This window comes from Betta splendens, chromosome 4 (genome assembly GCF_900634795.4).
Source record: "Betta splendens chromosome 4, fBetSpl5.4, whole genome shotgun sequence".
Classification (NCBI taxonomy): Eukaryota; Metazoa; Chordata; class Actinopteri; order Anabantiformes; family Osphronemidae; genus Betta; species Betta splendens.
In genome coordinates, this window is record NC_040884.2 from 27261373 (window position 1) to 27274374 (window position 13002).

The 13002-nt window shown below is 44.3% G+C and overlaps 1 protein-coding gene and 1 long non-coding RNA gene across 2 annotated transcripts; one reads left to right on the forward strand and one right to left on the reverse strand.

Moving 5' to 3' along the window:
- Nucleotides 1–395: 395 nt before the first annotated feature.
- LOC129604042 (uncharacterized) lies at nt 396–1864 on the forward strand. The gene is made up of 2 exons (XR_008694582.1): nt 396–630; nt 719–1864. It is a non-coding gene; the product is annotated as an uncharacterized LOC129604042 (long non-coding RNA).
- An 8826-nt stretch (nt 1865–10690) lies between these two features.
- bloc1s2 (biogenesis of lysosomal organelles complex-1, subunit 2) lies at nt 10691–12954 on the reverse strand. The gene is made up of 5 exons (XM_029146872.3): nt 12668–12954; nt 12402–12518; nt 12160–12279; nt 11914–12018; nt 10691–11458 (listed from the first exon to the last, which is right to left on the reverse strand). The coding sequence occupies exons 1-5, from the start codon at nt 12831–12833 to the stop codon at nt 11427–11429; spliced, it is 540 nt and encodes a 179-aa protein (XP_029002705.1). The 5' UTR covers nt 12834–12954; the 3' UTR covers nt 10691–11426.
- Nucleotides 12955–13002: the final 48 nt, after the last annotated feature.

The following is a 13002-nucleotide window of genomic DNA, read 5'->3' on the forward strand; positions in this document are numbered from 1 at the left end:
TACTTTCAAGTACTGCTAAATCCTAAACTATACAGTAAAAATACACGAATCTTTGTGTGGTGATAGTACACATCTAGTAGAACAAGGGGAAAGTGGTTTGAGTCTGGAACTACGCACCAAAGTCAAGTTATTGATCATTAGAGTTGACTGTATTACAGTATGACATGGTAGTTTTGAATACTAATAAATCCAAAACTATAAAGTAAAAATATACAGATCTTTGTGGGGTGATAGTACAACTCTAGTAGAACAAGGGGAAAGTGGTCTGAGCCTGGAACTATGCACCAAAGTTAAGTTATTAATTATAAAATTTTCACAGTATGACATGGTAGTTTTAAATACTAATAAATGCTTATAAATGCTTAATTTTACAGTAAAAGTATACAGATCTTTATTAGGCGACAGTTTTTCTATATATGCAATATTTTGTTTCGTATTTTTCAATATTTTGAACAGACCAGACGTGTCGCTATGAAAAGAGGAAGTCGCGACGAGCGTGTTTTGTGCTCTGCTGTAAAGCGCGTAATACGGGCGCAAGACGTTTCTGAAGCGTGGCTGGCTGAACGACGGATGAACGAACGACGGCTCACTTGACCGCAGTTTGGTAGAGAGGGGAGGCGCCTTAGGCAAGTAGGCTATATTATTACTACTACTACTACAACTACTACTTTGCTGCTATGCAGTTGGATTAATGTGGTGGTTTTACTCTTTTCTGAAGTTTAGTATAAAGCTGCATGCTGTTTCTTCCTCCGTTCCTGGCCGCTGGATGTCCGTCGCCCTCAGCCTTTGCTGCCCGCGGCACGGGCCGGGGTCCTGACACACACTGTACTGTTCCAGCCCCCGCAGAGACACATCTCTTATCGGCTGATCACAGAGAGGCATAAGTTATGAATACATGCTGGGAAATGAGTTGTGTCAATCAAAGGAGCAGCTCCGTGTCGTGTTTCTCTCAGGCGGAGCGATCCGCTCTGCGCGCCTGCCTCGTGTGTGACCCACGCTGCACATCCATCCGTGCTTCACCCCTGACCCCGCAAAGCAGAACCAGGTGTGTGCTGTGTCGGCGCGGAGGAGGACCCCTGCCCACGCTGAGTGACGGCTCTGAGGGGGGGCTTCTGCCGAGGACCCCGCCGGGCCTCCCGCGTTCATTACGATGACAATTACGAGACAGCGAAAGTGATGAGTTATGAGTAATAACGTAAACATACAGCCAAAATCCACCCAGTGACTCTATGAACTATTTTCATGAGTGCAACCACTAAGCAACCAGATAAAATACTATGAATCAATTATGGTTTTCTATTCAGGACAGACGTTATTGATCTGTTTTTGTTTTTTACATACAAGGAAAATCAATCAAAATAGGAACTAGTCCTCAGATGCCCTTTTTTTTTAAACATACAGTTTGTGTGGTTTATCACATTCGACTGGCACTTTGTTTATGTTGCGACATAATGTTTTGTTGTTGTGATGTTGTTTTATGAGGTCATCTGGTACAAAACAAACTTGTTGAGCTGTGTTAGTTGTGTGTTATTGTGTTACTGTGTTATTTTAAAGTTAAAATGCTGTTTAGAAACTACTCAGATTCCACTAATGGGCCTCAAGATGATGCACAAAACAAAAGACCACTCCTCCTCTACCAGAACCTGACCTGGTTTATGTTGTTCCCTTTCTATGAAATAATGTTGTACATGTAGATACAGAGACATTCACAAAAGCTTTGGTTTCTTTCGATCTTTATAAATGCTGTTACATGTGGTACAACTTTTTCCTGAAACATTGTTCCTCCTTTAAACATCAAAACATCACAGTTGCAAAGCAGAACCTGGCAAACATTATTAAAGCGCAAGAAAGACGCATTAACGCATGTCTCTGTTGTTAAGTCATTAGTGAGTCTTTTGTTGGCTAAGAACCTTCAGCGCCCGGGGGGCTGTGTATTTATGGGAGCGGAGCGAGTGTGTGTGTGTGTGTGTGTATGTGTGTGTGTGTGTGTGTGTGTGTGTGTGTGTGTGTGTGTGTGTGCGCGCGCACCTGGGTGCAGGCCCAGTGTTATCGCACCGCTGTGGACGGATGAACTCAACTCCATCCACTGCTCTCACAGGATGCGACTTTTTCCAGTGTTTTCCACTGATGGCGTCTGATCCACAGCCAGGCGTGCACACAAGCCGTGCGTGTTAGTGTGAGCGTGCACGTATAGCATGTGTGCAGTGTTTCATTGGAACTGGGAGGGCTAGAAGAAAAAGCACCTTGCCAGGGAGTAAAACAGCCCTATCTGGCTTGAAACGACCTAGTGGGGGTCTCAAGTAACTGATCTGAGTTCAGTGGGTGGTAATGAATGGTTGGATCAACAGGGCATCTGGTGGTCGGGGCTCCTCGGGGCTTTGACCATGAGCGTTTGTGTTTTATTCAAAAGCCAAGTGCAGCAGATTCTCAATGACATGACAAATTGTCTTTCTAAACAAACCTTCAAACACCAAGTGCACACAAGGAATGTTTTTTTTCTCTTTGGAGACTTCCTCTCTATCTGCGCTCTAAACCCCTGATGAGGCATCTTCAAAGCGCTCCTGACTTTTCTCGTCGGCCTCTCAAAGACTCCACACAGCCGCAGCTTTGTGCCCTTCGTTCGCCGCTTCCTCCTGCTTCCTCTCCTGCGGCCTCTGTCCCGCCTCCTTCCTCTCATCCCTCACTTCTGAGCATGTGGAAGCCTCGTTGTGCGTCCAGGATGACAGACGGCCGCCGCTCGACGTCGAGGTGGACGTCCGTGTGAAAGTGCAGCCTGGTGCCTCCTCGGCTGCTGGCGCTCGCTTTGACAGAGCTATTTCGGAGCCGTGATACCGGAAAACACACTCGCCGGCCTGTAAATAGAGCGAGGACGATGGCCTTTAAGAAGCCGAGTGGAAAGTCGTTCGGGGGGATAGAGTTTCCTTGCAGGATCCAAGACAGGACCCCTGCTGAGTGAAGGGAAATAGATGAAGAGGTAAAGCAAAGGAAGCACAGGGGAAGAGAAATGATATTAGATCATTAGAATGCTTGATCTTGATTTATTTGTTCAGTTGCTTAAACTGTACAAACAAAAGTCTAAAAGGTCAAAGGTCTTCGCTTTTATGAAAATATTTTTCCTTTTTGAAGGCAAGAACTAATGATGCCTAACCTTTTAGTCCATTGGACATGAGCACCTGAACGCACCATCCCACAGCTCACAAGCGGAGGGTCTTCTGCCTGGTGGACGCGACCCCAGGAGCAGAGCAGCTTGGCCCAGTCTGAACCCGTCCCCTGAGGTCAGCTTTTCAGCATCCTACCCCGCAGCGTTCTGTTATTGTTGGACAGGAAAGCTCCGGCCATATTCAAAGTCTGGAAGTGACTGATTTAGCAGGACAAAAGCCACTTTCCACTGAGCGGAGGAACGTGTACTTCCCTTCAACTTGTAACGAGTGTGTTGTTTGTCTACGCTCTCTGCACGTGGGGCGGTTTTTACACTATTCCAGAGCTTGGGCCAAACTCTCAATATAACAGGCAGTTCCTAAAGAGCTGCAGGAGGCGCTTTGGCAGAACGCTGCCGTGTTCTGGACCAGAGGTCATTCTATGCAGAGGTCATTCAACACAGGAGGCGCCGTCTGATTGACCCTTCAGCATCCTCATCTGCATCTTCACACTTCCTGTTTTCTGCGAGTCGCTATATAGAGTTTTGACTAATATGCAAACACACACGCAGTCACAGGAGGAAAGAGCGCCGCTGAGAAGCTTTAAACAAAAGACATTTTTAGAAAGGTGCTCTCGAGTGGGGGAACAAAGAGGGGAAGTGACATGACGTCGCACGGGGGGGAATCTCAGGGTCACCGGTGACACGCCTGTGGAACAGTCTCGCCTCACTTCACACACACACACACACGCACACGCACACACACACACACACACACACACACACACACACACACACACACACACACACACACACACACACACACACACACACACACACACACACATACATACACGGTCGTGTGATAAACACAGCCAAGGTCCTCTGCTCTGGAAATAGCCACTTCCTCATCGCTGTTGGAATCGCGAGGATGTCTTGCGTCCAAATGCTCTTTCCCTTGGCTGCGTCAAGGAACCCGCCGCCTGTTATCGAGGGACGATTTGATTATCTGTTCTGATCATCGCTGATGCACCTGCAGCCGTGATGTAACGTGGAGGAAACGTCATGCAAATGAATCTGAGTTTAGTCAAATCATGGAGGGCTGCGGGTTTACTGTATAACAGGCAAAAACCAACAGGCGGTTGCAGACGGGTCGAGCTGCAGGAAAATGTGATAATGTTCTGTTTACAGGAAGCGTTTCCAAACTCCACACTTACTGTACTTCCTCCAACTCTAAAAATAAGGCTGGACAGCACCGGCAGTCAAGAATAGAACACAAAACACATTCAGAGTCATAAGCTAGATGTTAGACATAATGCTGCAGCACGTGACACAAACGCACATGCACATATGAGCTGAAGGCTGAACACCATCACAGCAGAGAGGCTTTATTGCACAAATCACTTTCCTTGTGTATTGGTTTCAGTGAATGTCTGTCCTAAAGCTTATACCGACACCAGTAGATCCACACCAACACCAATTTCCAGTGTTGGAAAATATTTCCCTTGCTCTCATCCTGCGCCTCACACTGGAAAATATGTGGAAAAATGTATAATAAGCATAAAATCCCTGCTGTCAGTGGATGTCTTCCATAGGGACACCTGTGTGTTGTTCTAAGGCCGACTTTAGAAAATTGCAACTCAATCTCCTCTGGTTTCAAGAGTTTGACCTGGACATGAGGACAGGACTGTGGAGGCCAGGCTTTCACACACACACACACGCACACACACACACATCTGGTCTACGTTAGATCTGTTACAGAATATATGAATCCCAAAACCAGAGGGGGTAAAAACATCAATCATGCCGACACCTCCTTTTTCTTTTTGCATGACACTTGAGACTACTGGGGAAACGTGGTTATTCCTGTTTACTGGGAACAGTAAAGTCCAAGCTGATTTTTTTAAATAAAGAAAAGGAGTTACATGCTGATTAGTCACACACGGAGTCCAAATCACAGCAAGGGATTGGCCTCGTCAGCAGGATAAACTGGCCTCCGGTCCGAGGGGTAAATAAGGAGATTGGGTTGCACATAACTCGGGAGGAGCAGCATATCTACATGCGCTGCATCACACAGACATCAGGAGCCTCGTCTTTAAGTGGCACAGAGCTAACAGAGTGTTCTCATCGATCCAGGCGCGAGGCCGGCCTCCTCCTAATTCAATATGTGGGCCGTCCCTGCGTGTAATGCTTGAGTGAGGTTTGATAGGATAATGCGGCCTGGAGACAGGCGTGGGGGGGGGTCAAACGCTCTAAACCATTACGCGCTGCAGGAGGGTGAAACTAAGATCCATGCACGCGATCGGTGGACAGAACAACCTGGTGGTTTCCTCTGGGTTTAAGAGCCACCAGCTTAACGGACGACAATAACAAACCGGGCATGAGGCAGCGGGTCGTGGTGTCGACAGTGTTGACAATGAACACACAAATACAGATTATTTGTGTTCGGAGATGTTTGAACGTGTCTAACTGTCGCTGTGGAGCGAGATGACGAGACTGACAGACGCACACATGAGTGGTCACAATGAGCTGTCAATCAAACGGCAGGGCTGTGTCAGTAGACAATGACCATGGGGGGATTTACTGTGAAAACGGAGCCTCTTGGCCACATTTCACCACAAATGTCGACAGCTCCAGTGAGATGTGGGTTTTGAAACTAATTCTGTTTTAACTCTTGGAATGACCGACTTTTATTGTATTTGTTTTACTTTTCATTTCTCGTGTACTCTAACTCCTAATGGTGGAACATGAGGTTGTTGTGAAAATGTTTCACAATCATTAAAAATACATAGAAACTAGGGCTGTGAGGCCACAGAGACACAAAAGAGCCACCTGGTATTTTTTGGCAGACTCACTGACCACACCACTGTTACTGTAGCACCTCCAGCCACACACAACAGAAGTAGCCAGGTAGCCCAGCTGGGCCAGGTGCATATACAGTATGTTTATGTTCTCTGGGTAATTATGACAAATATTATTTCAGCCCACCACCTTTGACTTTGCTTTGCTGGTGCTTAGTTTGGACAACTGGCCAGAGTTCAGTTCTGGAGCAAGGCTGGTTGGGATATCTCAGCAGTTCCAGCTTATTTGCTGCAGATAATCAAACGCTGCAGGCAGATCCGTTTTAAAATAGAATAATGTATAAAGAGCAGACTTAACTGTATTAACCAGTCCAAAATGTCTATAGTTTAAAAGGCCAGACTCTTTGCAGCCTGGTATAGTTTGTCTCTTGGTTTCCATTCATGTGAAAGCACGGCTAATTTAATGTTCTGCTGGATTTCTCCCACAGCACTTAAAGGTAACAGGAAGCAGAACATTTTCTTGTTCTCGTTTGTTGCCTTGGTTTCAGCGAAAAACAGACTCCGTTTTTAGGAGTTTATGTTACAAATTAAAACCTCTGCGTTAGAAGAGAGATTTGGATAGATTTTAAAAAGCAGCCAGGACAAAAACACATTATGTGCAGGAAATCAGCTCTGTTTTAACATGGCTTTACAAACTTTTTACAAACGTTTTTTTGGAACTAGGTATATCGGACCTGTACATACAGGCATGAGGCTCCTCTTGCGTTGGCAGAACCAAGACCTTTAATAAATCTCAAAGCACATCAAACATCTAAGGCGCCGATGTGGAAGCACGTCACATCTGCTAAATAGGACTACGATCACATATTAACGCCTGTATCCAGATACCATGGATGTAAATAGAAGTTGGAGGCCGCCCTCTAAATGACAGCTACAGTAACACAAGCAGCTGTGGCCTGGCTATTTGCCAAAGGCCTGTAAAAACGCTGCCATCACGTGTAGCACATCATTCGGTTTGTGTCGGGTTGTCACACTTTTTTCTGGCTCTAAATAGCTCATTGCTCATGGCCTATAGCGCCTTCATGTCCAGATGAGTCAGCTCTGTCCACTGTGGCTTCCAGACACGTATTACTCATTTTGATGGGCAAACTCACACAACGGCAGCACACAAACATGCACGTTAAGATTTAAGAGGATTCCTGAAGTTCGTTAGATGAGACCCACTGGCATTTAATGCCTGATAAACAGCATGTGACTTGTGACTTCCTGACATGAGTATTGATAATTGCTTCAAACATATCTTAAACTGTGGTTTCACACGTTAAAGCTGTTTAAATTCAAAAAACTAAAACAAAAGAATGATTTATAGCAAAAGCGATAACAATAAGTAGCTCTATAAAAGGTCTAAGCCTAGTTGTGTGTCTGTGTGACATTGATGGATAGGTGCTTAAAGTACCTGCAGCTTTAAACAATACACTGAGAAAATACTAAAACAAAGCTAAGGGTCATAAAACCAAAACAATGAGCTGAAAAATCCTACCAATGTTGTTTGAACCTGGGTCTGCTCATATTGTTCTGTGGGTGTGGAACAACATGGAACACCTTCGACATTATATGTTTTTAAATAAATTCAAACAAATCCACTATGTTTATCTTATTTAGTAGCTGTAATATCTTCTGTACTCTTCGTCCACTGGCTTTTTCATGAAATAGTAAAGACACCATCATCACTATTCCATTGTCTCCACTGTCTTCTCCACAGACACGCGTCTACACGATGGCTGCATCGCTGCCAGAGTGTGAGTGGGGTTGTGCTGGGGGGGTCTAACCAGTGCTGGATCAGCTCAGCGCTGGACACGCCAAACAAGCAGCAGCAGCAGCACATGTGGAGCCGCACCAGGGCTGAGCTAACGCTGCATTTTAACCAGGATTACACAGGAGAGGCCTCTGGTGCTGCTGGATGTGACTTCCTACAGAGAAGGGACCCTTCAGTCCCTCTCCAGCGGCTGGAACGACACTGGATGTGAAGCTGGAGTCTGACACACACTCTCCTACCTGCTGAGAACTGCTGGGAACCATCTCACATTCAAGACTCTGCTGCACTCACAGATCTGTGCCAAAATCCCATGTGGTCTCATTTTATATTTGTAATTATGGAGCGATGCAGCGCACATTTTGGTGTAATCAAAATGGACTAGAGTCATTATGTGTTCCAAGGGCCTCGTACCTGACACACACAGGCTTTGGGGGGGTTTAGAGTTTCAAAGGGCGCAGATGTGACAGATGTGTGTGTGTGTGTGATCTCACCACGTGTCCAAGTGTACGATATGCACTGAAGGTGTGAGCAGCACAGTGAAGTGAAGGATGTGGATGCCAACAGTTGACCTCATGCAGCGTTTTATTCCCCTCCTGTAAAAGATATTGAAGTTTTACTCCTCTCAGGTCTCGCATGTGGCTCGTATTTACAGTGAAATGCCTCCCAGATCTACCAGCTGCTTTGAAATGGATGTAAACATGGACCTCTTGGCCACTGATCTCAGTCCGTTCGACTGTATTTACAGTGTTGCTGCTTCACGGCGGAACAGGGGAGTATTCTTCATGGCTGTCGAAGGCTGTTTATCTCATTGCGGTTTGACTGTGAGAAAGTGAGTGGAGACAAAGGGATATAGAGGGATTTCACAATATGACTCACTTTGTTGACATTATCCAATTAAGTGAAATGCAAACTTTGAGCAAGAATAAAGAACAAATGTGGTTTGAAAATGACTTTGTGAATATCTTCATTCACTCCTACTCATGTACAACACGGTCACAACATCCCCAAACTCCATGCGCACTCGTGGGTTACACAACACTGTGGTGTGGCCCTCTGCCCTCCTACTGGCATCTCAGCTGGCTTTGCTCCCTCTTTGGATTTTGGGGGAAAACAGTTCCTTCTCTCCAGCTGATGACGAACATCTTTTACTACTTTCTCAGTCATAGTCCCACGAATGTCCTGACGTCTGTCATGACAGATCACGATCAGGATCTCCGGTGGAATTGCTTTCTCGATTTAGGGGTTTTGTGGTCATTTTTGTAATATATATTTAAAGGTGATAATATCAACAAGTGCACAATGCTGTATGTGGTTTCACTCGTTCCCCTGTCAGTGGGATGGTGTCAGTGCATTGTCTCAGCCTTTCTATGTGAACCGTTAGTGGCGCCGAAGTGCGGTTTGCAGGGTCAGCTCTGGGAGAATTGCAGATGACTCTCTGTCTGCATGAATTCCCCCGCTGCTTGTGGTATATGTCAACCCTGAGAAGCAGCATGTACAATGTGGGCAGCATCAAAACAGCGCGGAGCGATGAAAGTAGAAATGTGAACAGAGAAACTGCGGCAAAGCTTTTCCTTTTTATTATATGACTTGGTACAGCTGAGAACTTCGACATGAGAATTCAAACAGCATAAGGTCAAATGTTAAATTATATTACTGTGCCTAGTACAGTGACACCCAGTGACTCTGTAGGGTATGGTGCCTTGTCCACTTTGCTCAGTTTACTGATGTTGATGTTTTCTTTCTTTCTAAAAAGTCAGACGAGAAGGTTGATCCAGTGTCAGTGTGTTACACAATGACTAGGAATAAGAAAACTTGCATCTGTCTCTGTGTTCAAAATGAACTAAAGCTAAAACTAGCCTGCCTCTGAGGTTAGCACATCAAACTTGTTCCGATTATCTACTTAAACATGTAGCTTCCTGTTTTCACCATGCGACTGATGAAGAGAGTGAAGTCAGAGGAACTTTTACAGTTATGTACAGGTGGCTTCTATTACCTTTGTCCTGAGCCAAGTTACGGTCTTTCCACACAACTATTACAGTAGGTTGATTAGCTAGGCAAGACATGAGTAGGATGCATTTTCTGATCATCTCATCCATGAAATGTTTAATATAAAATTAATGGAGACATCATTCTGTGGGAGATGGAATCCTCACCCACGCTGCATGATGCTTCTGCTTTAAGTTTCCTCATTTTGCTCTATTCTGTAGCATAGTCAGATTTAGTGGTACAAGTATAACATAAAACATATATTATATAAAACATATATGAAATGGTTTTACTATACCTTCCTCTAAACCTAACTGCCTCTTAGCACTTTCAGCTCTTAAAAACTACCCAAAATCATAATGGATATGATTTGAGAGCCTTTGGGAGGGGAGCTGAATTTATGCCCCAGAGCCCTGAAAAAAAAGCAGTGAAAGGGAGAAATGAAAGGATCACGGTGCAACAGTAAATAATGTTACAGTCTGAATAATGAGTTCCCTCTGTACCAGGGCCTCAACTGGACTAATGACAGAGACCTGTTTTAGATTAGGACTTACACAAACATGCAACGAACACACATCCACATGATCAGGAGGGAGGTCCTATTAGATTAGATTATATGTTGCAGAGAGCAAAAAAGCTCATGAATAGATAATATAAATGGAAGAAACAATGTCCATGCGCACGCACGCACAAACACCCACCCACACACACCTTTAGTGTGGTTAACTTTCCTTTATATGGTCAAGTATGTTTATTCGCGCTTCCTCCAAGGATATAGATCTTACTGAAGAATTTCTTCCAGTAAGAGGCTGAAACTCAAACCTCCTTTAGCAGTGAGACCATTTTTAGAGATAAACAAACTGGCTGCTTAAACTGTCACCAAGCTAAAATCACAGTGCATGTCTGCCATCTGCTGTCAATGGTTTGTTTCGAAGAGAAGGTCAAGCAATGTCATGCTCATAAACATATATTTAGAAAGCCTCCAGTTGTCAGTGTCAGTATTCATAAATACACATAATACAATAATTACTCCATAACAAGTCGTTGTAATTATAAACTGCAAGCTTAAAAGACACCCTAAAGAGCCAGTGTGGTTTACAGCGGTTTTGTGCATAGTATTGGTTGTTAAAAAGTTTGGTACTGTTCACACTGACCAGACAAATAAAAATTATTAGTTTAACTTTTTTATTAAAGACAGGTCAGTGACGATGATTTATCCTGTACACATGGCAAAAACAGCAATTACAAAATTTACAGGTGCAGAACTTAATAGTCTACTGTGTTTTGGTTTTTGAATTTGATAATGGATTCATCTCCTCTGACTCCATGACTCAGTTATGTTCTGATGCTAATTAGGCAGATTTATTCTACATAATGTTTACTTTGTGTGTAAAAGGATGTGGGTATACGCCGTGTATACTTATACAGCTTAGCTGCTTGACTGCTGCCAAAAACAATGATCTGGGAGGTAAATCAAAGCCAAGCACTGAAGTACTAATTCATGTGCCCTCAGCTGTTTCCTCCTTGGTCCTTTAGGTATCGATGTGGCTTTGACGGTTTGTTGTTTCAGCCTCAGGTCACATCCTCTCTGCAACTCCTGGCTACACTTGCAGGGAAAGAAGACAGCAAGGCAAGCTGAAAGAAGGCATAAAGGCACCATAACGCTCAGCCTGCCTCCTTTTTCCTCTCATCTCTTCTCTAGTTTTTTGAATCTGGCCTCTGCAAAGACAAAAAGGGATGTTTTACTTTACAGCTTGAGCTCAAATAAAACAAACAAGAACACATGTTTCAAGACTTCTAAAGGATTAAATGCAACAAGAGGTTTTAATTTTAGTTGAGGAATTGTCTGTGGAATTCCAGCACCATCTGCTGGTGGACTTTATAGTGTAGTATATGAGATGATAGAATTGGCTGAATTATTATTAGTTCATAAAACGCATACCAAAATAAATTTTAAATGCTCATGACCCAGAAATACAAGACACAACACAAGGCTAAATCAGGAGGCATATTATAGAATTACAAAGGCTTTATAGAAACATTATTAAACTTGAGCCTATTTATTTGAAGTTCATTGCTGAGATTAGATAGGTCCTGTTTTACCAGTGGTGTTCTGTGGTTAAAAATATACCATAGCCCTCTACCTCTGCATGTATGTGCAATAAATGTCTTACCCAGTTTCTTGGAGTATGCATCTAGTTTGTAGGCAGCTTGTTCAAGCGAAGATACTTGCTCCTCTATTTGATTTATCTGGTCCAAATAGGGCTGTAGGCTTGCATCTAAAGCAAATACATGTCATCCATATTAACTATCAATTACTGTAGCATGAATACTATGGCAGTTACGACTACTCTACATGTACACAGTAGAATCCTGACATTTTCTTGAGATTGTGTGCTCGCAAAGTGTACCCCACTCACACTTGTTGTTTAGATCCTGCAGATTTCGGCTGATATTGATGCTGATGTCTTTCATTTCCATGTACTTCAGACTGGTTAGCTTGTTCATGTTCTCCAGCAGTCGATAATCCTCACAAGTGCCTGAAAAGGTAGAGATCAAAAACCAGAAGCAATGACAGATTAGCAACAAATAAAGTACTTCTCTAGACAGAAACGTGCTCTAATTATTTTCTGTGAGCAGTAGAAATGAGAGTTTTATATACCCGTGAGTTCTCCTTGCAGGAAAATTGACATCTTTTCAAACATATCAGTACACAGCTCATTGATATCTGGCTCTGCAGGCTCCACAGCCTCCTCCGCTGTCTCCACACCACCATCAGCTGAAAAACGATGATAAGGAGATGGATTCATTCAACGCGGTTCAATCAAGTGTCAACGACAATGTTACTGGGAGATTTGACATTACACACTGAACTTAACCGCTGTGGGCATTAGCGAGCTACGAAAGCTGGGTGGACACATTACTCACTGTTGGTGCCGGACTTCTTCGGAGCTGCCGCCGGGCTCTCTGCGGCGGCCTCCGGGCTTTCAGTGTGGCTGCTGGAACTCGCAGTCGGATTCACAGCCACTGTCTGGGAGGCTGGGGCTCTGGAGATGCTGTCCATTGCAGCGGCCTCGTCTCCGGTTGCAGCCATTTTGTTCCTGTTTTGACTTTCCCCTGTCACATGAGCTGAATGTCCACGTGACGTCCGCGCGCCGCCACAACCACCACCCGCCTCGCGCGCGCCCGACCGCCACGCCCGTTTGTTGTTTGATTTTGTTGGTTACAGGTAGCGTGCTGTTGATAATCAAAACAAGGTTTGA

Coding starts and splice junctions, on each gene's coding strand:
- bloc1s2 (XM_029146872.3), bottom strand. CDS start 12,833: ATGGCTGCAACCGGAGACGAGGCCGCTGCAATGGACAGCATCTCCAGA. Junction 12,280..12,401: donor CCTGCAAGGAGAACTCACGG/GTATATAAAACT, acceptor CTACCTTTTCAG/GCACTTGTGAGGATTATCGA. Junction 12,019..12,159: donor GCAGGATCTAAACAACAAGT/GTGAGTGGGGTA, acceptor TATTTGCTTTAG/ATGCAAGCCTACAGCCCTAT.